The sequence below is a fragment of the Neopelma chrysocephalum genome, unplaced genomic scaffold (genome assembly GCF_003984885.1).
Source record: "Neopelma chrysocephalum unplaced genomic scaffold, ASM398488v2 Primary Assembly neopelma1_61b, whole genome shotgun sequence".
Classification (NCBI taxonomy): domain Eukaryota; kingdom Metazoa; phylum Chordata; class Aves; order Passeriformes; family Pipridae; genus Neopelma; species Neopelma chrysocephalum.
Genome location: NW_020897717.1, coordinates 3,184,297 through 3,210,999, shown reverse-complemented (window position 1 = coordinate 3,210,999; position 26,703 = coordinate 3,184,297). Strand labels below are relative to the sequence as shown.

At 40.8% G+C, this 26,703-nt stretch overlaps 1 protein-coding gene across 1 annotated transcript; it reads right to left on the bottom strand.

The window, feature by feature from the left end:
- Window positions 1–10,503: 10,503 nt before the first annotated feature.
- Window positions 10,504–26,702, bottom strand: SLC4A1AP (solute carrier family 4 member 1 adaptor protein; the record flags this gene model as incomplete). Its single annotated transcript, XM_027681674.1, has 14 exons — window positions 10,504–10,936; window positions 12,162–12,234; window positions 14,389–14,459; window positions 15,454–15,528; window positions 16,300–16,543; window positions 17,106–17,217; window positions 18,057–18,246; window positions 21,655–21,724; window positions 22,273–22,433; window positions 22,570–22,709; window positions 23,585–23,645; window positions 24,482–24,604; window positions 25,303–25,486; window positions 26,283–26,702. Coding segments are annotated over 14 exons (1,974 nt in total), but the record flags the coding sequence as incomplete, so codon positions are not given.
- Between the last annotated feature and the right edge of the window lies 1 nt (window position 26,703).

Genomic DNA, 26,703 nt, shown 5'->3' with positions numbered 1-26,703 from the left:
TGGCACCCCTGGCCAAGATAATTCCTGTCAGGGGACTGAAGAGCAAATACCCCTTACCTTTCATTTTACTTGGAAAAGAAGGTGATAGGTATCTTAAAGAAGCTTATCCCTCACCAGTGGCACATGAAAATTGCCCACCAGGCTGTCAGCCACAGCTGAGTTCGGGAAGGGACTCCCTGCGTCCCTGGTGTCCCTCCTGGCAAAGCTGGCATGAGCCGTTGTGATGGTACACGAGCTAAGAACCTCTGCAACGCACCCTGGTGGCATCCCCTTGCCCTGGCTGGCCCAAGGAGACTGTGCCAGCTGAGCCCAGCCTGCTGCCCGGAAAACCCCTGGCTGTGCCATGGGACTAAATGAAATATTGTTTCCCAGCTTAACAGACAGATTGTTAAGTATACAATGATTTACCGGCTCTTTCACTGCCATAACTGTTCACACATTGTTTCTCTCCCTCTTTCACTGTTTTTTATGATCCATGCTGTTTGGTTTTCCAGTTGACATTTCCAAAATGAGGTTTTTAAGCCCCAGTCTGTCTCCCCACTTCTCTCTTTTTTCTTTGCCTGGTTTATGGGCCTGAGAGAAGTGTTTCCAATCACGATAATATCTTCATGTTTTGTTGACAAAAGGTCAAACTAGAAATAAGCCAAACTGGTTTTAGGAAAAATATTTGCTTATTTAGTAAGGGGATGTGTGTAGGAGATCAAATTTATGAGGGTGAAATTGAATCTGGTTATTTGAAGGATTCTGAAATAAAAACTTCCTGCCCACTTACAAGGGGAAGAAGAAGACCTATAAATTGCTTTAGGCTGAAGGGAATGTAGAAATAAACTAAGTTTCCGTGCAAAAGGTAATAGGATCCAAATGAAGAACTAAAACCAGAGCTTAAGAGACAACAGCCCATTCAGTCCCTTATGCACAGAGCTCATTTCACACTATCATTCCTTACAGAAGAACGGTCATCATTTTTCCCAGTGTCTGATCTTCCAGTTCCACAACAACCATCCTTATCCATTGGTCAAACACTTGTTCAGACTCACAAAAGAAAGGTCCAGCAGCTTAGCTGGTTACGGGAATCTGTTCTGTAGCATGATTTCTCTAATTTGACTTTAAATTATAGTTCTAAATCGGGTTTTGTACACCCTTTCATGAGAATGGCCCATGTCAGGAACACTACTCAGTTCAGGAGGAAATTTGCATGGATAACACTGCTGAACACGTGTCTGGAGGGTTCTGTCCAAAAGGTCTTCTCTCTTTTCACTGAAAAGACTAGCCAACAGTGCAACAGGTTAAGTCACCCTTTTCCATATGGAATATGAAGAGGGAGTGTACCACATACATGCATATGTGCATGTTCATATATTTTAAAAGTGTATATGTGTATGTGCATGTATATGTATATACGCATATATGAATTAGAATAATTCAGGCTAGAAAACACCTCTGGAGGTGATCATGTTTAACCCAAAAGCCAGCCCAGCCTGGGTCAGATTGTTCAGGCCCTTGTCCAGTTAAGTGCCGAGCCCCTCCAGTTGTGAAGAATTTTTCCTAATACCTAATTGGAATTTTCTTCCCTGCACCTTATGACTGTTGCCTTTGTCCTACCTCTGAGGACAGTCTGACACATACATGTATGACTGTACAGCTGCAAACACACATATATGCGCATAAAAACAAACACACACACACACGTGTGGTTTCTTATGGTCCTTCCTCTGTGCATCCAAGAGATAACAAGCAAGTGGAGCCTTAGTCTGGCCCAGTGGAGCTATTTCTATTTCTAGTAAACTCCAAGTGGCTGTGGGGAGGATCTGGCATTTTCTTCCTTCTCCTGCTGTTGTACAGCTCTAATTCCTTTGTATTATTTAGACACATGCCCCCCTTATGGCTTGAGACATGACATTTCTTTCCTCTTTAAACATGATTATTACAAAATACAAATTGGATCAAGAACTATAGTTAAAAAACCCTCTTTAATAAAGTCCCATTGACACTGGATGCTTGTTAAAAAACACAACAGAACATTAAACAAGGCTTTGCAGCTATTAGAGACAAAGACGAGTCATTATTAAAAGAGTTTACTTGTTTGGGTTAACCCTTACAGTCATGCATGACACATTGCAGCAATTCCCAGATAAGGAGGATACAGGATACAACAATGAAATCTAATTTCTGTAGATTTTATATAATTTTTAAACAAGATAATAATATTGCTTTTAGATTCTCAATATTGTTTGTAGATTCACTTAAGAGTTGGACTTGATGATCCCTTGTGGGTCTCTTCCAACTCAGAATATTCTGTGAAGTCATATTCTGGATCCCTCTCTGCATCAAACCACCACAGATCAGCTCTACAGGACTGGAGACGAGTTATCATAAAATGCTGCTGGACACAGGACTTACTTGGCCATAGCTGCATATGTCTGGGGTTTAGAGCCATAGGAAGAATGAAGCCAAGCTATCTCCCAGCATAGAGGCAAAAATGATGAAGCTGCTTGATTGTAAAACAATCCTCTTGGTAGGGAAGCTGCTCCAGATTTCATAGTTGTTCTGTCCCCAAACACGCCATAGCCGGCGTGACCTAGCCTGTGAAAGGATGATTAGAGAGAAATGCATGGGCAGTGTTCACAGGCATGGAATCTATTTCTGATAGAGTAAAATAGACATTAATCTATCTGTACCTGTGGACCACAGCCAATTTTCTTTCTAATGGATGTTAGAGGTTTTTTCATTCACGCTTTTCTCATTTTATGAGATGAAAGCAATCACACAGTCAGAGCTGTAACCTCTAACCATTAAGTTGTACTCTGAGAAGAGCACATCTTCACATTTGTCCTTAGGGAACAACAAGGCTCTGTTCTTAGAGGATTTTAGTTATCCTGGTTCCACAGCCAACCAGGGTAATTTTTTTTGTGAAATAAAATTGTATCTCCTGCCTGTTTGCTCTCAGCAGCCTATCTGAGTATGTAGAAAGCTTTTCGGTAGTCATTTCAAACATAAAATCTGCCACTTCCTACACAAGAGAGATCCTATCACCCTCCTCTCTCTCCCTCTCACCCCAAACACCAATCCCATCTCCAGGGGCAGACGCTTGGTTGCACCTTTCAGTCCCAGCTAACAGAGCTCTTCACAAAAACCCTACATGTACAGCCACTGTCTTTCAGAGAGATCAAGGTTTTACTCACTGAGTACAGCTTCATTTCTGTGAAATTAGACACATTTTACTGCTGGGCAGCAAGAGGTAAATGCCATAGGAAAGTCAGTGGGTCAGGGTGCAATCTCAGAAGTTGATTCTGCTTGGGCTGGAGCCTAAACTGTTTAATACTTGTCTGTGTGTTTTGAGCAGCAGAGGAGAATGTGCAGAACATCAGTACTTCTCAACATGTCTCTTTGTCTTACTGCTTCACAAGAGCAGATGACAGTTCTCGGGCAAATCTGCTAATTTGGAGAGAGAAAACGGTTTCTTCTGTCTTGCGGTGAGACACCTGAGAAGCTAAGGGAGCTGTTTCAGGAGAAAGCACAGAGAAGGTCTGTGTACTTACAGCTGTGTTTTCAACACCGGAAAATAAATCATCTTTCCACCACAGACCCCATTATAGTTACCCTCACATGTAAGAGTAATTAGGACGTTACTGCCTTGCTGTCATGGAGCAGCCTGAATTGCTGTTTCTTCAAGAGGTGTAATGGGAGTGGGGTGATTATTTGTGGTTGGGGAATAATGATATGAATGAGTAAGCTATGAGATTTCAGATCGATATTCCTCTGGCTTTTTGCAAAGAAATGTCATCCCATCCCATCATGAGCTGATGACTTTGCCATTTCCCACCCGAAATTTTTAAGAGCAAATCTCAGACCTTCTCTGAATCCTCTCTAATTAGAGAGAACAAGAAGGGAGAGGTTTGGCACTGGCTGCCCAGTGTTGTGCCACTTGATACTGCCAGCTCATAACCCAGCAGCCTGTTCAGCTCTGCTTGAACGACACACCTGACTCCTGCCCAGGACAGCTGTCACTTTGGGAGCTGACCCTTTAAGCTGACTTCTGGCAGAGGCAAGGGCACAGCCTACAGACTCAGACTGTGGATGGAACTAGCCTGGGTTAGCCAAAAATATTGCCCAGTTTGTTCTGCACTGGATGGGCCTCCTCAAAGAGAAAGATGAGACGGATCCCAAGGAAAAGGAGCAGCTAGGGACAGGTACCCAATCCAAAAAATATGTTTGATTTAGGTTCCACTGGGACTGGAAGCTCCACTCAAAACTTTGAAATATAAATTCAGATTCAGTTTCTGCTTGGGGGGTGGAAAAAAATCATGGTTCAGGCTGCTTTCTGTTTAAGTTCAACTCCCAGCAGAACCACTTGAGCAACTGAGGAGCAGGACAAAAGTATGAAAGGGATGTTTTGCCATATGGATAAGTGGAGTTGTCTCAAGGATGAAGATGAATAAAGGAAGAGGCTCAGCACAACGATGTTCTGCCCCATGGGGAACAATGAAACTTGAACTGGATTCAACGTACAGGACAAGCGGAACGGGGGAACAGCAGCAGCAGCAAAACAGATCCAACCAACTGTGAGAAAAGATAAAAGATTAAATTAAATCAGGAAAAACTATTGTCAAGGGCTGACTTCTAAAGTTGTCTGCTCGTCCCTGGCTTCTGCACGAGAAGAAAATAATCGCTTGCCAAACAAAAGAAAGTGTAAGGAACCACTGGATAAATCTTTCCCCTTTGGAGCAAATTCTGCTCCATTTGTATTACACAGGACAGCACTTAAAACCTTCCTTATAAGTGAAGATTTTTGCAGTTCACATGAACATCAATTTTTGTCAGAGTCCGTGTGTTGCATTTAAACTGAAGTACTGCACACACTGCCTACTGAGCACATGGTCAAAGGTTTCAGCAAGTGTATCTTTATATACATGATATAAACATCTCCATGCAAAAAAGAGAAGCTCTTTTCCTTGAGTCTAGGGCAACTGATGAACCTTCTGATGTGAATCCAAGCACCGTCATCTCTTGGGCCAGCACAGATGAGTTTTAATCTGCTGTTTCATGAGCCTAATCTCCATCAAACTTCCCTTGAGTAATCACCTGTAGGTGGATTGATATCACATGCTATTCTTAGCCTACATATCTCATTTCTAGGTGTTACAAGAAACTGGATTTGAAACAGGTACTCAGCATAAACAGGCGAGCCACTTGAAATGCCCAAAGACTGCAGTTTCAGCAGGCTGCATCCGGGAAAAGAATAAACTTGAGTTTCAAGTCGTTTAACAGGTCAAAGCAGAGGAACAAAGTAATATATTTGGTTGAAAGTGTGCATACACCTGCATATACATCCACGCAGTTGCACAATCAACAAAACACTTTCCTACAATTTAAAACCATAATTAAGCAAATCAAGCTAATATATAGATCTTTCCTTTAACGTAAAGAACATTTTTCACATCTTACCTCACATTCACTTTGAAAATGAAACTAAGAGCTCCTAAGACAGCATTTCAGTTTCAGAATGTAAAAAAATAAACTTAGAAATGCCCTCTCCCATCATGTCTACAGCTATGCTGAGTGTGGATGTACAATTCTGTGCCCCAGAACAGCAGAATGTGATACTACACAGGTATGAAAATATACATTCCTTATGCACAGAAGGCAAAGCAAAATATCTTGCAGCCAGCTGCCCAAATATTAGGTGCTCAAGGGCCCTAGGGCATTGATGCCTCATAAATTTAAGAGTATTTATTAGGTGAATACAGAACTGGAAGTTTTGTAGCAGTGGAAAGTAAGTATGATAATGAGGTAAACACATGTTCCAAAGAAAATATGAACTAATCGTGCACTCTGTGCAGGAAACAGCAGCTTTAAACAATCACTTTGTGAATGCTGGAGCAAGGCCTGTGAGCTGCTGCAGGATGGGCTGCTTGTTAATGACATCTCTCTGTGTCCTCTAACTTTTTAGCACTGTAAACCCAGTTTGACAAGCAGGTAACCAAATAGGTGTTCTCCTCGTTTGAATGCTTCGAAGGACCTTATGAATGCTCCTTTCCATTCCAAAAAGTGGAGTGTTACATGTAGCTTCACTTTTCCTTAGGTAAGTAAGAGGAAGCATCCTTCAGGGAACCATAACCACTGGTACAGCTGGGATTCCCTCCTTGGGTTGGAGGAGACCTCAGATGTGGTGAGGACTGTGCATCGTGAGCTCCATCTGGAGGTTATTTGCTCTAATCTTTGTTTTTGGAAGAAATGGAGAGAAAATACAGCAGTGCTGGGTCAGTCACCAAGACCCAGGGTCATCTGGAAAAAAATGACCTTGCAAACCAGAAGAGCTGGCTGATGTGCAGGTGTCACGCAGAGAATGGTGGGTGATGGGATGAGCTCCATTTGCCCATGGTAAGGGGGATCTTACAGCTATGCCTGAGATGCAGCTTTGCTGTTTCCTTATCCATTGATCAATGCAGCAGACATGAGGCAGAAATTCCAGCACACAGCCAAGATTTTCCTGTTAGACTGTTTATGGAGGAAGTGTTTATGGCCCTCTCAAGTCCCCAGGGTGTGCATTTGAAAGTCTGTCTTTACCCTCACCCTCAAATGTAAAGGGAGTGGTGGAAGAGACATCAGCCCAATCTGTGGTTTCCACAAAGCACATACAGCAGTGGAAATGGTAATTCCAGAGGTTCAGGACTAGGTAGCATGCAGAAAGGTAGAGGTTTGGTAATTTGGATGAGCTATATTGCTGCATGAAGCTCACAAAACACTTGTAGAGCAAATTTCTGATGAGTTATACCAGGTATCCAGTCCCAGTGGTTTTGCTCAACTCTGTCCCAAAGATGTCTGCATGCACAGTTTCAACTGCAGTCTTCCAAGGTTCACTTAAATACCATGAATTCAGAAGAAAGTTTCATGCTTGTTCGAAGTCAGACAGAACTGAGAGATGTGATCAGACTTTCTGCCCAACTACAGTAAAAGCCATTGGTAGTGGGGTACACAGGGCCCTGCTGCCTATCTCCATTCTAATGTTACAGGCAAAAATCAGTGCTGTATGGGTAAGCCAAAACCCACCCATGATTGTTATTTTTGTTTTGCCAGAGGTCTCACAGTGCTTGCAGCAGTGAAGGGTTGGACTGATGTGAAACTGTTAAGCAGAGTAAGAGAGCTCTATGAAAAAACAGAGTGTTCTATCCATAGGAAAGTTGTGCTGAGCGGGGTCTCTTTGCTCAAGGACCTGCTGCATGTTAATATTCTTGTTGTCCTCCTATCTGAATGCAAAAAAATGCTGGGGGATTCTTAAGCCAAGGAACAGTCCTAGGTAATCCAAGAGCCCTTTCCTCTTCTGACGCAGTGAATGTTGTAGGGTTAGGGAGGTCAGGAAAAGTATTTGGGGCGAAAAATGTTTGTGGGATTTGCCCTACACCCTATAATCACACCCATAGCTGTAAATATTATTGCCAACTCTTGCTTGCTGTGTGACCGTGCACTTAACACCGCCGTGAGAAGTAGGTGCCCCAGCTGCAGACAGGGCTGGGGAACCTGGACTGTTTGGCTCTGATTTTATGTGGAAAAGTGCAAGATCTATGTGGAAAAGCATCTCAAACACAGAGGCTGGAGTGCAATCTGTAAGGCCCGTAATGTAATCCAGAAGCAGCTCTCCGTGCCTGTCACCAAAGGCCCAGGTGCAGGACAGGGCACTCCTCTAGAGATGGGACGCATGCAGGAAACTGGGCACAAAGGCCAAATTACATTTTAGCCATGAAGTTGGTGCCAGATGCCCTGTGGGATGAAGAAGAAGTGGAAAAGAAAATCGAAGAATGTGAGCTTAAGGGGATGTGGATTTTAGTCAGCTGCTTAATGGCACAATGTATCAGGGCTACGCTTCTCTAATGTCAGAGGCTACTATGGCTGCTCAGTTGTCAGCCAGCTTCTGAAAGAAAAAAACATTTAATTAATCACCCAGGGTGCTAAACTGATGTACAACCAGAGTTTTCATTTTCAAAGACTCTTATATTTTTTATCCATGAAACTAAGCAGTCTTCCCCAAGTGCTGGGTATCAAGGGCTGCAAAAGATGTTTCCTTCATTTTTTTAAAACTGCTGAAAATCAAAGTTATATTGGCCCTCTTTCACAAGAGGATTATGACAGGGTGCACAGCATGGTGCTTAAGGAAAAAAAAGCAATTCTTGACATGTACACAGACCATCAGGAGGTCTTTAACTTGCAATAAAAACTGAGTTACTATTGACAGCAAGATATAAAAAGGCTTGCAGATCATACAGAGAGAAGATTATGGTGATGGCCTGTCACACAGTGGATGAGAAAGAAAGTGGTGAAAAGGTGAAGGTTTATTTCTGTGTAATATGTTGATCTCAACTTCCGTGTCCACAAACTGGTTTATAGCTACTATTGGAGGAAAAAGACACGTTTGATCAGTCACACATATGCATGACCAAAAATGAAAATACTCAAACCTATCACGTGTTACACACATGTTGGGTATTGAGTGGGAACCTGCTTCTGGGATGGCACAGTGATCATCGATGGGAGGACAACAACTTTCAAATGTAAAGGGTGTTTTTCCATGGTTTTAGTGAATGCTACCACGAAAATGACTGGAACCATCCAGTGAGGACCACCTTTGGGTGTTCATGTTGCAGAGTGAAACAAAAGATGGACTGCCTAAAGAAAGCAGGTTTTGCCATCATGTCCATATGGGAGCACAGGGGAACTGCTGTGAAAAGAAACAGACGGGGAGCTCACAGTCTTAGCCAGGACCAAACTGCCCAGTCCCTGATCCCCAGAGATGTGCTTTTTGGCAGCAGGTCAATACCATTTGCCTGTACTACAAAGCAGCCCCTGATGAAAAGATACACTGACCACCTACTTTAGGATAGTACAAATAAAGCTGTACTTAACCTCATAGGCTCTCTTTCTCAGTGCTTCTTATAAGTCTAAGTGGCAAATTATTGTTTTCCCTGTCTGAAACCTGCCAGGCCTGCTGCTGATGAATAGAAGTACCTTGCAGTTGCCTGGTGCACCCTAAAACTAGACAAGGCTCTGGGGAAGGGCTACAGCTGTGAAACCTATGAGGTCTGGCATTTTGAATCGAGAGGTAACAGCCTTTCCTTGCATTACAAAAAGACGTGCCTCTGCCAGAAGCAAGGATGCTTTGGACTGCCCAGCCTGGAGTGCAGACGCAGACAAAAACCCGCTAAATGTGGTGAAGATTACGGGCAGAAAGAAGATGCTGTTTTGCAGCTTGAGCCTAGTAAGTAAAACTCTACAAAATGCCAAGCTGCCAAACTGTTCAGCATTGTCTGTGAGGTAAAAGTGGAGTGGGCTCCATGGCTCCAACACTACCATTGTGGGAATATGGTTATCCCTTCACCCCAGCTTCTGACACACCCTCCTGTGATTTATCCATATGGATGCAGCCACTGTCTGGTGGAATCACACCAAAGGATGCAACCCAGGAGTGCAAGACTACCATTTCTACAGCTTTCCTTGCCCCAGTATGGTTGTGCCTAGAGCTATACAAACCCTCAGAAACCCTGCATGACCTTGCCGCAACACAGGCTCTGGGACAACTGTGAGTCATCCAGGGGATCCCGTCAGGGACTATTTAGGTGAGCTGATGAGTGATGACCATGTAACCAACTTGGGAGTTTCTGGTCCCAAGCGTTCCTTAAAAGTTCAGGACTGGACTCCAAGTGCAACAATCAGAAAAGATTCATCTTTCTATGAGAGCCCAGCGGGGCTGGGCAGGGACAGGCAGGTCCTGGCAGCCCCCTGGAGGACTCTATAGCCCTGAGGCACATTCCAGCTTGCTCACACCCCCCTGCCCTCTTTAGCTCTCCCCCACCAGAGGACCAGAGGACTTGGTCTGCAGCCTCTGAAAGTCAGGGGACATGTACTTGCCCTTTGCTTTTGTTTAATTACTTCCTTTCACACTGACTTGAGGATGTAGCCCTTGCTGAAGTGCGAGGGGACTGCCTGCACTGATGGATCCTGCGGTATGGGGCAAATATTAGGTCCTTCCAATAAACATTTGCAGCACTGTCACCTCTCTATAATGATGCCTGTTTGCTCTTTGAACCTGACTTTATTTGAAGTTCTAACAACTTTTGATGGCAAAGAATTTTGCAGCCTAATCACGTAAATATTCACAACTATTTTAGTGATAAATTAAGAGCAGGCATGCCTTAAACTGCATTAAGATGGAACTTTGTTGTGACACAAGAACAAGCTTCATTATAAGCTCTTCCGGAATATCCTTCCATCGTTTCATCTGTTAACCCCTGATTCAAGATAAGCAGTGCCAGTCTCTTCAGTTTTCCAGCATTTCTGCACCTTTGTAACATTGTACACTCAACATTTCCTGTTCACTCCATACTAAGTATTCCAGCAACTGCATGAGAGAGAAGTGAAAACAATAGGAAAGGAAAGTATAAGAACCCTCGAGTTTTAGGTTGTGTTTACCATGACTGTATTTTCAAACAGGAACTGCAGAAGCAAACCAAGAGTGTTTCTTATTTTAATTGCATAAACCCAACATGAATAAATTTTATCAAGCCTGTAAGTACACTCAGGTGTATTCTTTTAATATTTTTTGTATACTTTTATTTACAAAAGAAAAAATGATCCTACAGTTTCAAACCAAATAAAAAATACAAGGCTAAAAAGTGGAAAAAGAAGCAGAACAACGTGTGGGCTTTTTCTTTAAGAAAGTATCTGAAAGACAAACAAAAGACACACGGGGAGAGCTAAGAGCCAGAGCAGCTGCTGATGCCCTTGAGTTTGAAATAGCATCTGAAAAACTAACTCTCTTATCCCTCACTTCACGTGTAGTGAAAGAGTCCAAAGTAGTCTTTCAAAGCTCAGACGTCCTCTGGTGCACTTGAAGCTTAGTAGCCGTATTTTTCATTGAGATGAGTCTTGCCATCACCACTTTGGCCTAATGGACAAAGAGGAAGAGGTGCATTATTCCTTTTTCCCTCTCACCTAAGAGAAATGTGTATCCACGTACGAAATAGCCTCTAGGTAGCACCAGCCATGCAAGCACAAAGAGGATAAAAAGTCAGACTGCATGTTGCAATTCAATGTGCCTTTGGATTTATACTTATAATTCATTTTAACCTTACTAATAGTGTTAAGATTACATCATGTATCCCTGTTTTTGTGGCTGGTTTGTTGGGGTTTTTTGGTGTCCTCAATATGCCATCTTACAAGGTAAGTTCTACTACTAGCAGGCAGAGCCAGAAAACGGAGCTCCCTCTTACAGACAGAGTTTGCTTGGCTATCCCAGACAGACCTCTGAGTTACTGAATCCAGTATTTTGTTCCAGTGGATTCATATGCCAGATACATGCAGTCTTTTCACTGAAGGGTGATTCACCAGATTATAGCTTTCTTCAGTGAAATTTATTCTCATTTTTCTTATTCCCTCTGGAGCCTGCCAACATTATAAGCCTGCAACAGCCTTACAAAAATTATAGTAATGAATCTACCAAGTGAAGACTCAGCTTTGAACTTACTATAAAAACCTCAATGCAGGAAGAAGAATTTTTTATTTTTGAGAGACTGAAAATTCATTACACTGTTTAAGAATAATCTCCTTAAGCTAAAAACACCCTGGAACCAAAGTAAAAAAAATCATTCAACTTTAACATATGTTGGATGCATGCATCCATTATTCAGTGCCTTCATCAAAACATTACCAAGACTTCTCTCCAAAAACCTGACCCAATGATTGCATTCTAACTATTTTTGCAATAACCTGCAAAGAAGACTTTTGGATTTCACTGACTTTTATGAAAACTGAGAATACTAACACTGCTGGAGCATTTATCCCTATTGAAGGCTTGAGCATGTCTTTCAACTAGATTATCATCCCACCATGTGTGAATGGAGTTTGCACTCTCAGGTGTTACAAAACTGAAAAACAAACTTCAGGTGTATCTGTCCATTGAGATGAAGCTACTACAGATATGGTCTGTATTTCACTGCAAGACCTGCATGGCCATAGAACAAACATGGAGCACAACATGCCAGAAAACATCAGGTTCTGAGTAAAGTATTCCTGAATTAACTTTTTCTCGAAAACTTACAAGGACACCCTGACTATGTACTAGGCAGATTCCTGAGTTATAAGACTAAAACTGGTAAGGAAATGGTTGATACCTGCAGGAGGAATCCATATGCAGTAGTCTGGGTCATCATCTGGGTACTGTGAGGAAAAAAAAGGTTGTTGAACCTGCAAAAGGGGAAAAGATTTTCAAGGTCCTGCGCCCCTCCACCAATGTGTCACAGCCACTAAATCCTCACTAATTCAGAGACAAATATTGAAAGGTAAGGGTTATTTCCACAAGAGTTAGGGATAAAAACAATAACAGAGAAGAAAGATCAAACTCTCAAATAGATCCAGTTTATTCCCAGTAGAGTCACAGACTAATAGAAATGCTGGTTAGAGGGGACCTCTGGAGGTCATCCAGCCCAATTTCCTCCTCAAAAGAAGAACCTGTTCACTTCTGGACAGTTTATCTTGTCATCCTCATGTTTGGCAGTGCTGTTTGACACAGGATTTCTTTACGCAGGGGAAAGCTTTAGAGTAGGATTTTCAAGATGCGCTTTCCTGATTTCAGTGCACAATCCCACTGAAAACTTTGGGCTTAAGGTGACTTCCAAACCGGAGTATGTAAAAGTTCATTTGTTACATAATGACAATTTAAGTTTTCAGAAAGAATACTCATTTTTTTTCAGGTCTCACTGGTATCCTGAAATGTTTAAAGCAAACCAAAACAGGTCACTTATAATGCAATTGTTGACACAGCAATATCTCTTTGTCCCTAGATTTTTAAGTTTTGCGACATCAGCATCATTTTCTGAACAACTTCTGTTTTCAACAACTGAAAGTAGCTATATAAAAAAAGTCATGCAAGTGTAGAATGCAAGACTTAAGAGCTCAAAATATATGCAAGTTACTCAGCAATGATTTGCATTACTTTGTATTATCATGACACAATCTTAAGTCATGCAGTTGAAGTTTTCATTCCCTCAAAAACTTTTCTTCCCCAAAGTAACCTCTATAACAGTTATTTTGGAAGACTAATATTTTCCAAAACATTAGACTGCATGGTTGAACAGTTTTTAAATATGGCTTGTGAACAATCACTTGAAAATTGCTTTTCCAGTTTTACATGATTCAAAGTTATTGAAATATTAAAAGAAAAAAAGAAAAAGTTGACTTCTGGTTGATATTTTCCATGCAAGATCTGAGCCCAAAGGCAATGACAGCATGTGCAAAAAGTGATTTGTGATGGGAGAAAGAATACATCTAAGCCATCTGGCACCTGGAGAATGCTCAGTGTTAGAGTAAACTCTCTGCTGATGAGAAATGCTGACTTGACTGTCTCTGTGAAAAACTGCCTTGTCCTCCCATATTCTTAAAAGTGGTATAACTTGGCCTTTAACAGCATAAATACACTCCTGATTTCTTTAGCATCTTTAGCAAGGCCAGCAACAAAGGACAATTCTAAAGACTGTGCCTACCCAAGCCCTGGGTCCTCTACCAGGACTAACAAAGCAGCAGTTAGCACACGCAGTCTGCTGGAGTTAAGTTTATTTCAGTAAGTGCTGCAGGGCAAAAATTAGATGGTCACCACAAAGAAACTGTCATAATGGTCAGAACTCATGGCCCACCAAGTTACAGTCATCTCCTCTGATTGCAGCCAGTAGAAGAACAGGGTACACTCTAAAGGGAAGAACTTCACAATAAGCATTAGGCTGAGAGCATGCTGCCAGAGAACATCCTTCCCAGCTCTAGGAACACTTGCCTGAATCCCAGAATATGCAAAGCTCATACACTTTACATTTTAATACAGATTTTATGCACAGGAGATACATTGTCTGGTATATCCACCCAAATTTATTGATAACTTGGTTGCAACAAACAATAATCTCTTAGACTCATCTCTTCCCACATCTTACAGAGAAGAATGAGGTTTGAGATAGACTAGTTACAACTTTAGTATAGCATGTTGAGTCAGCCAATACACGTTTCCCAGACTACTCTCCAAGGGTAATTTTGTAATGACATTCCAAAGCACCTATGTTCTACAACACTTGTAACACAGGAGAAGCAGCACTTAGCAACTGCCAAGTGAAAAGGTGAAAAAAATAAATTTGTGATTGAACAGGGAGCCTCTAGCATGCCTGAAATGCTGTGCTTTACCTTTTCATTGGAGACTCCAAAGTCTGTGTCGAATGGCAGCATATAATCCTACATTTGGGTCTTACTCAGCAGAAAAGCACTACTATCACTGAGTTATACTCCATCAATTTGTTACTATTTTGGTAAAAAAAAGCCTACTACATTATTTCCTGCAGGAGTCATGGTGTGGTAACTGACCTTCCTTGAGCTATTGGTTTTCTTAACTTTCTCAGATGTCTCTTCAGGTTCCTTATTTACTGCCTTGGATACTGGGAAGAAAGCAGATTTGTTTTATGACACATCACAAATGATCAGTTCTACCAGAAATAAATTTACAGGAAGTTCACATAAAAATTAATACATCCATAAGGAAATCCAAGACAGATCACTGCAACACAATTCATACTTAAGAATAATACTGCTGAACATCTTAGTGTTTTTCAAACATTTAAATTATGTTAAACACTGTGTCAGTCAGCTACCTGAAAGCAGTTTAATAAGGTCATCTTTAGTGTGATTCTTTAGTTAATGGCAGATGTTTATTTTCTGAAAGACACTTACTATCTGTAATCACTGTAGTGATAATTTAGAAAGGAAGGAGCAGAAAATGTGCAGGACTAATATGCTTTTTTAAAAAAATAAACCCTCACCTAAACATTAGAGTAACATGGGTGATAAGAATTCCTTGGTTTTCTACCACTTAGTCTGTGAAATATTGAGACTCTTATGGTTTAAGTCTACGGGTGAGATGATGAGGATAGGACAACATTCTTAGGAGTCTAGAGTTATGAAAAAATAGAAAAGTCATACAGATCTCCTCCATGTTCAGTACACCTAATAGTCTTCATTTTGAAGATCTGACTTTTTGGATGTGCAAAAGGGTCATCTAGGTCATTAACAGATTATTACCCAATGTTATGTAATACTTGACACTTTATAAAAGAAAGTTCTGTCCTTCCGTAGTGTTAAGAGCTACTGCAAAAGAATAAGGGAAAAAAAAGCATTATCTTATTCTTCTAAATTAAAACAGTTTTTATTCTCGTGCTATTTTTTTTAAACAAAGGATCTCAAAGCAGTTATTGACTATGAAAAGCAAGGAGAACTGAAATACAGTGGAAGTGACCTGTCTCCACCATACACTTATCACTTTCCAAGCAAAACACAATCCTTTATTTCCTTTGACCCCCATAAGAGAGTAAGCCCTTCAATCAGTTTCTAAACCCACATGCTCCTATACAATAGAGTCTAAACTTCACTGCTCACCTTGAGATTTCTCTTGTGAAGGTCCCATCTGAGATTCATTCCTCAGTACCTTTGGCTCAGGCCGAAAATCAACCCCTGTAAAAGAAAAAAGAAAGAGATAGGTGGGCACTCTGCAGTAACTCATGAGCAGAGCACTAACGTCCCCGAGACAAAGTACAACAGGGAACTCTTAGCTACATTTGTCTGGGGAAGAACTCTTCTCTCAAAAGGCCTCCAAATTATTTCATTCACTAGGTCCATTGCAATACATTAAAGAAAAACCTGGGACCAGTTAAAATGCTTTTCAAGAACAACCTGTCCAGCATTAAGCCAAAAAGTTAGAATTTGCTTTCTGTTATCAAACATATTGTTTACTGAGAAACATCATTACTGAGCTTTCAGAAGCATCAAGCTGATATAGAAAAGGAGGAATATACAAAGATACGGGAATATATCTCTCCATTACCACTTCTAAAATTATTTTTCCTCCTTACAAATGGATCTGAAGCTCTGCACGTTTGTTTTTTATTGAGTCACTTCCACTGCCAACAACATATTGTAGCAGTTTTCATATGGACAATCAATCTAACAGAAACGCAGCTTATCAAAATAGGACCTCTTTTGCATCCAGGAGACTTATTCTATTTCACCAAAATGCAAGAAAGCCGAGTTTCATGCCAACTGCCAAGGAGAGTTTCAACTGGAATCATGTGAAACTTAGCTGCTGCCACACAGACTCTGGACTCATAGCAAAAAAACTTATGTAAAAGAAATGGGCTGGAGAACCGGTGACTCAAACATTAGGAGAAAAAATCAGCAGTAACAGACTCAACTTATTACTGGAAAAAATCAAAAACAATGGTTTACCATCCTGAAGGGATTCTAGATTCTTGTTATTGCAAGGAGAACTATCAGGAGCATTAGTTTCTTTTCCTGTTTCTTCCTCTGTTGTTGTTTTCATTTCCAGCTTTGATGCTCTGCTGTTTACTGCATCTCCTTCTTTCTGCTCTTCCATTTCTTCCTCTTCCTCCTCCTCCTCCTCCTCCTCTGGTCCATCATCTTTCATTTTTAACAAGCTTTCAGGAATGTCTGGACGCTTAACAGGCAACTTCTGCAAGACAAAGACTAGAGGTAGATGTCACTCGTTACAGGAGAGAGCAACACATACTATTGTCAGAGACAGCTGGTAAGGAAACACTCTCAGGATGAAAAATAGGTTTAAAGGGAAAGTTATTAGTAGAGATGGAATATGAAAAAATATGTCCAGTCCATAAACAAGGAGTGCAGTCTTTTCATAAGAGGGACACTGGAAACTGAATTAGTCCTGGATATGATCTTGACTATAAGATCAAGCAAAATAAAAGGAAGTAAAGGACCAGCTGCTGAGATATAGCAGTGGTTCAGCCTGATGTCCCCAGACTGCCTCTACTTGATCCACTGCCTTTTGCCCACAGCTGTGTGACTGCAGGATAAGGGTACAGAATGGCAACTGCTGGCAGCAAACAATATCCAACAGCCACTGCTTGCTGCCCATGGACCTTCCACTGCTACAGGCTGCACCTCCAAGCTGTTTGAATGCATGTGAGAAGACGTGCTTGCCTCCTACAGTTGCCACAACCTGAGAAGGTGTCTGAGAAACGGCCACTGACTCGCAGCACTTGAGTCCAACTTACCCCTAGGCTTCCAGTTTTCAGTTTGAATTTGCTCCCCCCTTTCATTGCACCGAAGAGAGGCAGATTCATCTTTTTAGGCTTGTTCTCTGTGTTCAAACTATAACTTCCACCCCTAATAAAAATTAGATACAAAGAAAAACAGTGTACAAAGTATCAAACAAGTCTTCTACTTACAAATGTAAAAAAAAAATAAATCTGCAAATTAGAAGTGGATATATAAAAATCCTTTTATTTCTCTCCCACTTGCAGCATCCAAGGAGGAAGCTGCAGGAGATGACTCCTCCATCCCACATTCATGTTGTAAAATTCAGCTACTTGTCCTAACAGGAAGCAAAAAATAAACAAACAAGGAAAAAAAAATCTGTATCACACAGACTCCCTCAAGTTCAACTGCATACATACTTCCATATGTGTATAATATATATGTAGATATAAAAACATACTTGGAGGCCAAACCTCAATTTAAGTGAATTAATTAAGTAATTAAATCTCTAATCAAGCTGCCACTAGTAAATGATGAACCCAGCACACATCCTCTTGAATTGCAGTAGTGCTGCTGGGCAGTAGTTGAACAGCCACTACATTTGACTTCCAGACACATTTCAGAGAGTGAAAGTGGGTTTCATGTTGTACATAGGATTTGTAAAATTCTTCAGTTCCTTTTGGATGCAGGTTGGGAAAAAATTAAAGAAGCTGACATTATGCTTCCAATCCCTTTCCCACTTCATCCTGCCAGCTTGGGCTCATCTTATTCCAGTTTTGTGCATCTGTCTGAACCATAGATGCTGCAATAGCCTGAAGGCACAGCGACTCTTTAAAGAGATGAGCCAGGTAGTTTGGAAGGCTGTCCTGCTTTTGTGTTTGGAAAGCTGTCCATTTACTGGGCTTGCACAACTGCCCATGGATAACAACAAGAGGAAAAATACTTGGTTTATATTTTAGCTGACTTACTGGGGCTTCAGCTCAGGTAGTTCTGCAGGCTTGACAAGCTTTATTAACCCTTTCAGTCTCTGTTGCTCTTTCTTCAGTTCAAATGACCGCAAGTGAAGTTTTTTTCGTGCCACACTGTCTAAGGTGCATCCTGATTTTATTTCAGTCATGAATTCATCCAAGGAATCTTGAGCTGCTGGCAGGGACTGGACTAGGTAAGATAAAGGGAAGATGCATATTGTTATGGTGGGGAGATGAGAGTTGTGCTCATGTGGTCCAGCCTTTAGAGAATAAGGCACATAGGAACAACTATCCTTTCTGCAGAGTTTCTGTTGAAACACTGGCGATTGTTAGCCCTGGAAACATGAAAGCGTTTCTCCTAACAAAAGCTTGAAAGTAAACTTTAATCCACTTACATAACAAAACCTCTCCTAAAACTGAATGTTTCCCTGTGAGTGTCTCTGTTCTAGATTGTTCATCTCCCTCCAAGATCTGCTCTCCCTCAAAAAGTGGCTTAGGGTTCTTTTTGTAGTCACAGACTAAAATAATCCCAGCTACAAGGAAACCTACACCACTGAATGGGGAATACCATTTTGGTTTTCCTGGAATATTAAAGTAGTAACATTTGGAAAGCTCAAAAAGAATCAACACGTGATGCTGCCTCCTATCCCTGAAAGAGCGCATACAAAACCAAATTCATACATCTACCAAAATGTAGATGTAGATTTCATACATCACAAAATCTACCTTTGCTTTGATTGGATTTTCTAACAAGAAAACACTGCTCTGTACTTGAAAAAGAGTAATATTAGTCGTCCTACTCCACCTAATTTCAAATATTAACAATTCTATGCATATTTGACTAATTAAAATAAAACTCGGGAGATAAAACTAAATCTCTAAATGACTAAGAAAGATAAATACAGAATTCTAGCACATGGATTTCAAACAAAAGACTCACGAAAACTCCTTTCTTGGGCTTGAACAATGAGTTTTTATATGGTGTTCAAAAATAAGTTGGAGGCAAACAAAGAAAAATGTTTTTGCCAGAATCTTAACAAGTCTTTTGACAGATAGTTTTCTGTCTTTTAATATTATATGAAAAGTGGCAAATCCAGTATGTCTTTGCTGCCTTCCAAGTGTTTCTCTATATATGCACAAGCATAATTATGTGATCAATGAGTTATTTTCAGTTCAGCTTGAGCTAATTAAGTAGCACTTGAAATTTTAAATGCATACAAATAAAATAGTCTAAGTTATTCTAAAGAGCACGTATTTGAGCAATTTTACATGACTTAGATATTTAGAAGAAAGTCTAATAACACTCATGCTTACAAATGGGCTCAATTGAAAAGGGTACTTCTGATCTAAAACAAAACAGAGTTTACCACCTGAAAATATATGAAAGCCGTAACAGTAACTGTTCAAAGTTATACAGAATTAAGAGGCTCTAAAACATGAGAAAGAGTTGTAGCATTCACCTCCACACAAGCATAAATGATGACAAAATGTCATAAAAGACATTCTGATAGAAATACTGAAAAAGAATTACTTCTTTTTCCTCGTAACTATTCATTTGAACCAAGACAAAATGCAACAATGGAAAAGTATTGCTAACAATCAGTCTGAAACTTCTAGCAGGCAGGAGCTGAGCAGAATGACTGATTTAAACATCAAATTTAAGCATCAAATTATAAAAATACAATTTAGTGACTAGTCACGTAATTCAGAACAATTAAAGCTCCACAATCAAAGCCACAGCTTGCTGCTTTAGCTGCAGAACAGTGTAAGTGCTTCAGTCAGTAAGTGATCTTCAGGGGGCCAGATCACTCTCTCTTGCAAATTGGATTCTCTGCCTGATTCCGCCAACAGTACAGGCTCACAGTTAGCATTCACTATCTGTTGCAGCAGTTTTCTACGCTACTGAAGTAAAATTTAACATTACTAGGAGGTGAATCAATCACGTCTATTATACTATATATCCCAGTGAAAAAAAGCTATAGGGCTATTTACTGCACCATCAACTTATCGATTATTTTCTTCTAAACAGGTAGCCAAAGATGAGACTGAAGAGCTCTATGTACTTCATCTGCAATAGGGTGCATCAGTGAATGAGAGATACCAAGTCAATCCGCCAGTAATTAGTTCCGAAGAACCCCAGGAAACAATTTTTGAACTTATACTGAGATTTTTTTAGACAACTACTTTATTTCTCCAAGTGCTTGGTAAAAGGTGTTGCAATTTAGCAGATGAAATTCCCATCCAATACTGAATTATACTGTAGTGCAATACAAAGACTTCGATTTTTTCCAAGGCTCTAAACTAGCTGTGCAACCACCTGCAACTTACAAAAACACGGTAACATAAATCAGCATTATATGGTGTTAGTAGAAGCATAGAAATGAACCGACTCTTCCTTCTCCCAGCCTCTACTACAATATGATTTAAAAGTTGAGAGAACTGTTTCTCAACAGTTGTTGAGAAACAGTATCAGCAGAAACAAAGGCATCAGAACACATGAAAGCTTGGAATTACACATCTCAGACAATATAAGCATCAGCGCCTCTTGCTAGTCAATCACTAACTACCTATCAAAACAGTCATGCTGAAAACAATTCCTTCAAATATACTCAACATGAGTTAGAATTCTTGGTGGAATGGTACTGCTTTTTGAAAAGGGATCTTGTATAATCAATCACCAACAAAAATGTTGATACAGATGAGTTTTGGTGTGGAGCTGAATTACCAAAACGAAACACGGCCATGTAATGCACAAAACACAGCCCAGCTGTCACATTGCTTTTAGGCTTCTTGGAGAGAAACTCTTCTGACTAATACTGCAACCTTTATTAATGCCAACTCTGTTAAAAAGGTTTTTTATGAAGAACCAGCCTAAACACATTTCCTTTCTGCCTTCCTTTTACTCCACAAGACATCATCAGTAACAGAAAGCAAAATGCAGTTATTTGTGTAGTATGCTTTTAAATCTAACTCACCAACAGACACAATCACTAGCCCGGAAAGGCTCTGCCTTTGTACACAAAGGCATAATCCTAGAACCTGAATGGCACTCTCATTAGCTAGCAAATTCACTGAACATATGGGTTAAGTGTCAACTGCTTTGACTCTACTTTTCTCTTTTCCCACCTTTCCTTTTTAAGGTGCATCTACAATGACAGAAGTTAAATAAAAGATACTACCCTTTCTGTCAGTTTTTTCTTCTTCCCTTATAAATGCTTTCGAAGGGAGTGGAAAAGACACTGTTCCTCACTTTGAAAATTGGGTCAGTTCCACTAATACTGGCAGATAAACAGTGATAATTCTCACCCTCTTAAAATCCAGGAGCTTGTACACTTGCCACCCTACTTTAACTTACATGCTGCTTGCTTTGGAAAAAGCTGCTTTCATTAGCAAGTGACCATACACACAGAATACATAAACCATTGGATGAAGAGCGTAAGTATACTCTCCAGCCAACTCAGTGACCTGCAAAACTTTCAATCCCTTTGTAAGAAGTGGACACTAAAAAAAGAAAGTACCGAAGTGAGAAATCTGTAAGATAATTTTAATCTCTTTTCTTTATGGAGAACACTACAATCAAATAAACTTCATACCTTACCTTTCCCTGAAGCCTTCAGCTTCTCTGTTATCTCAGAAAGCTCATTTTCAGCTTCCTTTAGCTTTGTGACCTATGAGAGAACAACACACTTAGAAGACTTTTCTATTGTCTTAAAATACCCATTTAGGAGTTATTCAAATATCCTACCCAATTACTTTGATTTTTCTACTTCTGATCTTTTACCAGGACTTCCTGGGCTGAAAAAACCATACTCTAGATTGCTCCTAAAAATTTATCCTTCCTTTGACATATTGTTTAAACAATTTTCTTTCTGAAACACAAAAGTATGTATAATTTTTCTGCCGCAGTGTTATACCACCATTGTGACACTCCAACCCACCCTACCCCTCACACCCTACTGTCTGTGTAGGATTTTTAGTTGTCATATGCCTGTCAATCCAGGATGCTTGTTTTTCGAAGCAGAATAAGATTCTTCTCTGGGATGTATCCTGCACAAACTTGAAAGCTTGCAATTATTTTCTGACGATTTAAAACTATTTCAAAAGTATCCTCTTCTGGCATTTCATTCACCCACTGCCATGATCCACTAAGATTCCTTCTTAGTCATAATACAGGCATGGAAGAGTAACCCTGACACACCATAACAATTCTTCTTACCAAGGAGTCATAAGTCTCTGGTTTTTCTTCTATTTTACCAGCTTTTCTCATTCTATTCAGTCGTTTCTTTTCCACAGCACCAGTTCGATCGAGGAACGTGTCATCATCACTGTCATAAAAATCCTCATCTTCCCAGTTCTTTGATTTCCTTTTTCGGGATACTGGGAAAGGTGAGGGAGAACGCAAGAAACAAAACGATATGCATACCAGTCAGCAATAAACCAAATTCAAGACAGCAATCTCAAATCCCCAATTTAGGGCTTTTAGAATGATCACAGCATTTGACTAGTTATTTACCTGCTTCTTGCCTCAGTACTCCCCGAGCATCAAGTAGCCTGCAAGCTTCCAGTGCACACTGTATCATTGCCTCCTTCTTTTTTCCTGAGTGGAGAACCTCTGCCACCAGCTGCTTCCCTGATGCATCATCCACAGGCAACCTATTCAGTTTGAAGGATCAGAGCACAGCTCAGATACAAACAGCTTTTCAGGGTTGCTACTCAGATATTTTACTTATCATGCTGGCATTGTTCTTCCCATTTCATTCTAATCTTTTTCTGTGGATTAAATATTTTCACTTTTCTTTTCATACAGAACCAACCAAAACATAAGCATGGATTTCTTAGAGCATGCAATTAAGTTTGTATTTCACTAGTCCAAACAATAATTCTTCCTATATTTATTCCATTGGAAATACAAGAAGTTAAAAGGCTAAGTGTCAATCCCTGGATCATTTTAAACACCAATATCTTGCATCCATGCAACACCAGTAACAAATATTTTCCATGCTGAAGCAAAGGATTTTTAAGCAGTACACTCATTGCAATGTTGCACCTATCCACTTGAGACTTTCTTGTTGACTTAATTTCCACCTCACCTTCTCCTGTCCTATAAAAGAATGACATTAGTGGCCTCTAGAAGGAACCCATCAAGAACTGCCTTATACCATAAAAGAACTGAAATTGGGCACACAGCAGAATTAACGTTGGGTTTTTTTTTCCTCTGTCCCATTAGGAATTGAAAGAGTTTGTTTCTCTTGTATTTCCATTTCACATATTTCTCAAAACAAGGGGGGCTGAAAGAACCTGGACTCTTGCTTTCCCGATTTTCATCTCTAAGGAAAACTGAATGCTGTCAGAATAGAATGGAAAGGAAACACTGAACTAGGCCCTGATCCTTGAACTTCTGCCTCAGTTATCAGGGGTTAGGTCTAATTCTAGCTTGCATGTGACATGAGAAGCAATTCCTTCAGGTTTTGTTCATGGATTCAACAAAGTCAATTTCCATATACAAAAGTGAATGAAGACATACATACTTGATCCTGCACAGCCAGCTATTGTGCCCACGATCATCATATTCATATTCTAACTCTTCTCCTAGAAAGGAAAAGAAAGTTGATATAGCAACTAAAATTGAAATAAGCAAGAATAAACTACAGCAGAGAAGAATGTCATGTTTAAGCAAAAGGGATAAAATGCACTTGTTACATATCAAAGGACTGATTTTGCCTTACTTTTTTTTCTTTTAAAGCCATGGGATCTTCAGTTGGCATTATGCTAAGTTGTTGGGTTTTTTTTCTCCAAATCAAGGCTTTTTCATATTAAAAAAATCTCTGTTTAGGAACATGTAATTCAAATTAAAAACAATCTTGTCTCTGTATGTATTAAAGTAAATACACTGAAGTAATGACAGTTTGCAATCTGAATTCACAGATATCAGACTGATTTTTCATTTTAGCAAATAAGTGCGTAATCTTTACATTTCACTAGCAACCATGGAAACTTTACTTAATTATTGCCTTTTGTCTTTTTTATACTTTCCAACTGTATCTCACAATTATAGCTATCTCCAAATCGAACAATTTCAAATTTGATGGGTTTCAATTTTTCAGCACAGCTTCACAGCATGGGTAGGGCTTGAGTGTTACTCCAGAGGAATATAAGGTGCTCAGTGCAACTCCCCGCTTAGGAATTAATACCTAAGTCTCAGATATACAATGGTGAGCTAAGTTTTAATTAAAAAACTCTAAACCAAATCACTACAAACCCCCACCAAATCTTGACCAAAAAAAACGCATCACCCAAAATTACCCTGTTAGCAGACAAGTTGAGCTCCCAGACCACACCTTAAATCCCACCCCCTCAAAATAAGCACAAATGTAAAATTTTATTAAATTGAAAAAATTCCCATTTAATAAAATAAAAAAAAGTACCTTCTCTATCAAAAAAGCCCTGTAAGGCCTTCCTAGGATCTTTCATATAGAAAGCATCTTGAACATCCTGAAAATCAACAGCAATAGGGTTTTCTTCAACCTCATCCTCCTCAGCATCCTCACCTAGAAGACATACAAAGTGCAAAAAAAAAAAAGTGAAACATTAGAAAGAGAGCACTAGTATATTTCAACTTTCATTAGTTTGAAAAAAGTAGCAGCTACATCATCCTAAAAATACTTCCCTTAACTTTAACATTATTTCTGCACCCAATCTAAAAAAAACCCTCCCACTTCTTTTTTTGCTATTAGTTATTACAACATGAGATATAGTTTTGCAGATGAGTGTCCTTGCAGTTTTGGTACTTGCAAAGGTTTATGTGCTTATACATTTCCATTCAAAAAAACCCAACTCACTTTGTTCCAAAAAGCTGATTAATCTAGCAATCCATCTAGCTTTAAGATGTGGACTTTCTGTTTAAATGTAAAAACAGCTATACCACATAGAAGTCTCAAGCAATTAAATTTCACCTCTCATGCAAAAGTGTGGACATCATCATAGGAGCACTAACTAAACTTTCAGTTTTGTGGCCTTTTACAGGCATAGGTGAATTACCTTCTCCTCTTTAAAAGGAGGTCTTGCATACTTCTCACCAGATATAAGCTTGTCTTGTCACATACCCTTCTTTTTAAAAGGAAAAGGATTAATTTGTACTCAAGAGCTTTGACTGGATTGTAACTCTCGGCAGTCAGCTGGAAATTCACAGAAAACTGGCTTAAGGACCTTCTAATGCATATCAGTCAATTTATACATCATCACTTACCCATTCCCCACGAGCAGCTCATATCACTGTTCTGACTCCTTTCACTTTTCTCCTCTTTTTCATCTTCCTCATCAGAGTCCTCTCCCAACATTGTCTTTTCTAGTTTTGCTTGCTGCTGCTTACGCAGTGCCTTCAATTCAGTCACAGTTAGTTCTGACTCAGACTCCTGGTCCTCTTTGGGTCCCTACATCACAAATGGTAACTTAGCAGAAGTGTTTTTTAAAAGAAAAAAACCCCAACTATTTTCAACACACATGCAGATTACACACTATAACAGAAACAAATTATTACAGTATTCTTCAGAAAGTGGAATTATTAGATCATGTTATGACGTGCATTCCAAAATATATTAGTTTTGATTATGTTTTCAAAGGGGGAAGGGGGAAACAAGCATTACTGTGTACTTGTCAGATATCAAATTACGTTGTCAATGCCAACCAAATGTTGTCAGATGTCAAATACGACTCTTTTAAAGCCTGAAGGCAAAAATTCCTGTCAGTGCTACATGGCTGAATTTAACGAATGAACAGCTTCTAAAGTGCATGTAGAGCACGTGAAGTGCTGTCAAAGTTCCTACTAATAAAAGCTACCCTTGTTCACAAAGACGTGTTAGCTCTTTACTGGGGCATCATACTGTCGGAAAGACACTCCTAATACATCTCGTTGTTGGAGAGAAATGCCTTTTGCGCTCCCTGCACATCAGCGGAAGCCGCCCAGCCTGGTCTCACGGCGAGCCCTCAGGGGCGCTGCCCCGTGCCCGGTGCCCCAAGGCGGCAGTGGATACCCACAGCCGGCTACTCTTGTCCCAGTAAAACTACCAGGACAGCACTGGGCTGCTCCCAAACCTCCTCACACCTCAGGAGCGGCTTTTACCCCGATAGGCCCGGGGAGCCACGTAAATTCCCGAGACTGATCCGGCCGAGGCTTCACCATCCTCGACACACCGCCCCGGGATCGCCCCAGCCGGAGCCCCGACGCACCTGCAGGAGGAAGAGGCGGGAGCTGCCGCCGAAGCGCAGCCCGTGGCCCACCCGCACCCGGCAGTAGGTGCGGGGCGGTACCCGCGTCTTGTTAAGGAAGGTGCCGTGGGTGCTGCCCAGGTCGTACACGTAGAACCCGGCGGCATCAGGGTCGGCGCCGGCGCCGCGGTACTGCAGCACGGCGTGGTGCCGCGACACCGAGGGGTGCTCCAGGGACAGCGCGCAGCCGGGCAGCCGCCCCACCAGGAACCAGCTGCCGTCCTCCAGCCTCACCGAGCCCAGCGCGACGCCACCCTTCAGCACCTCTAGCCCGTACCCAGAGCCGGCCGGCGGGCGGCTGCCCCATGCCGGCTCCTCGTAGCGCGGCGCGGGCGGCGCGGCGGCGGGGCGGGGAGGCCCCGGCGGGCTGGGCCCCGGGTCG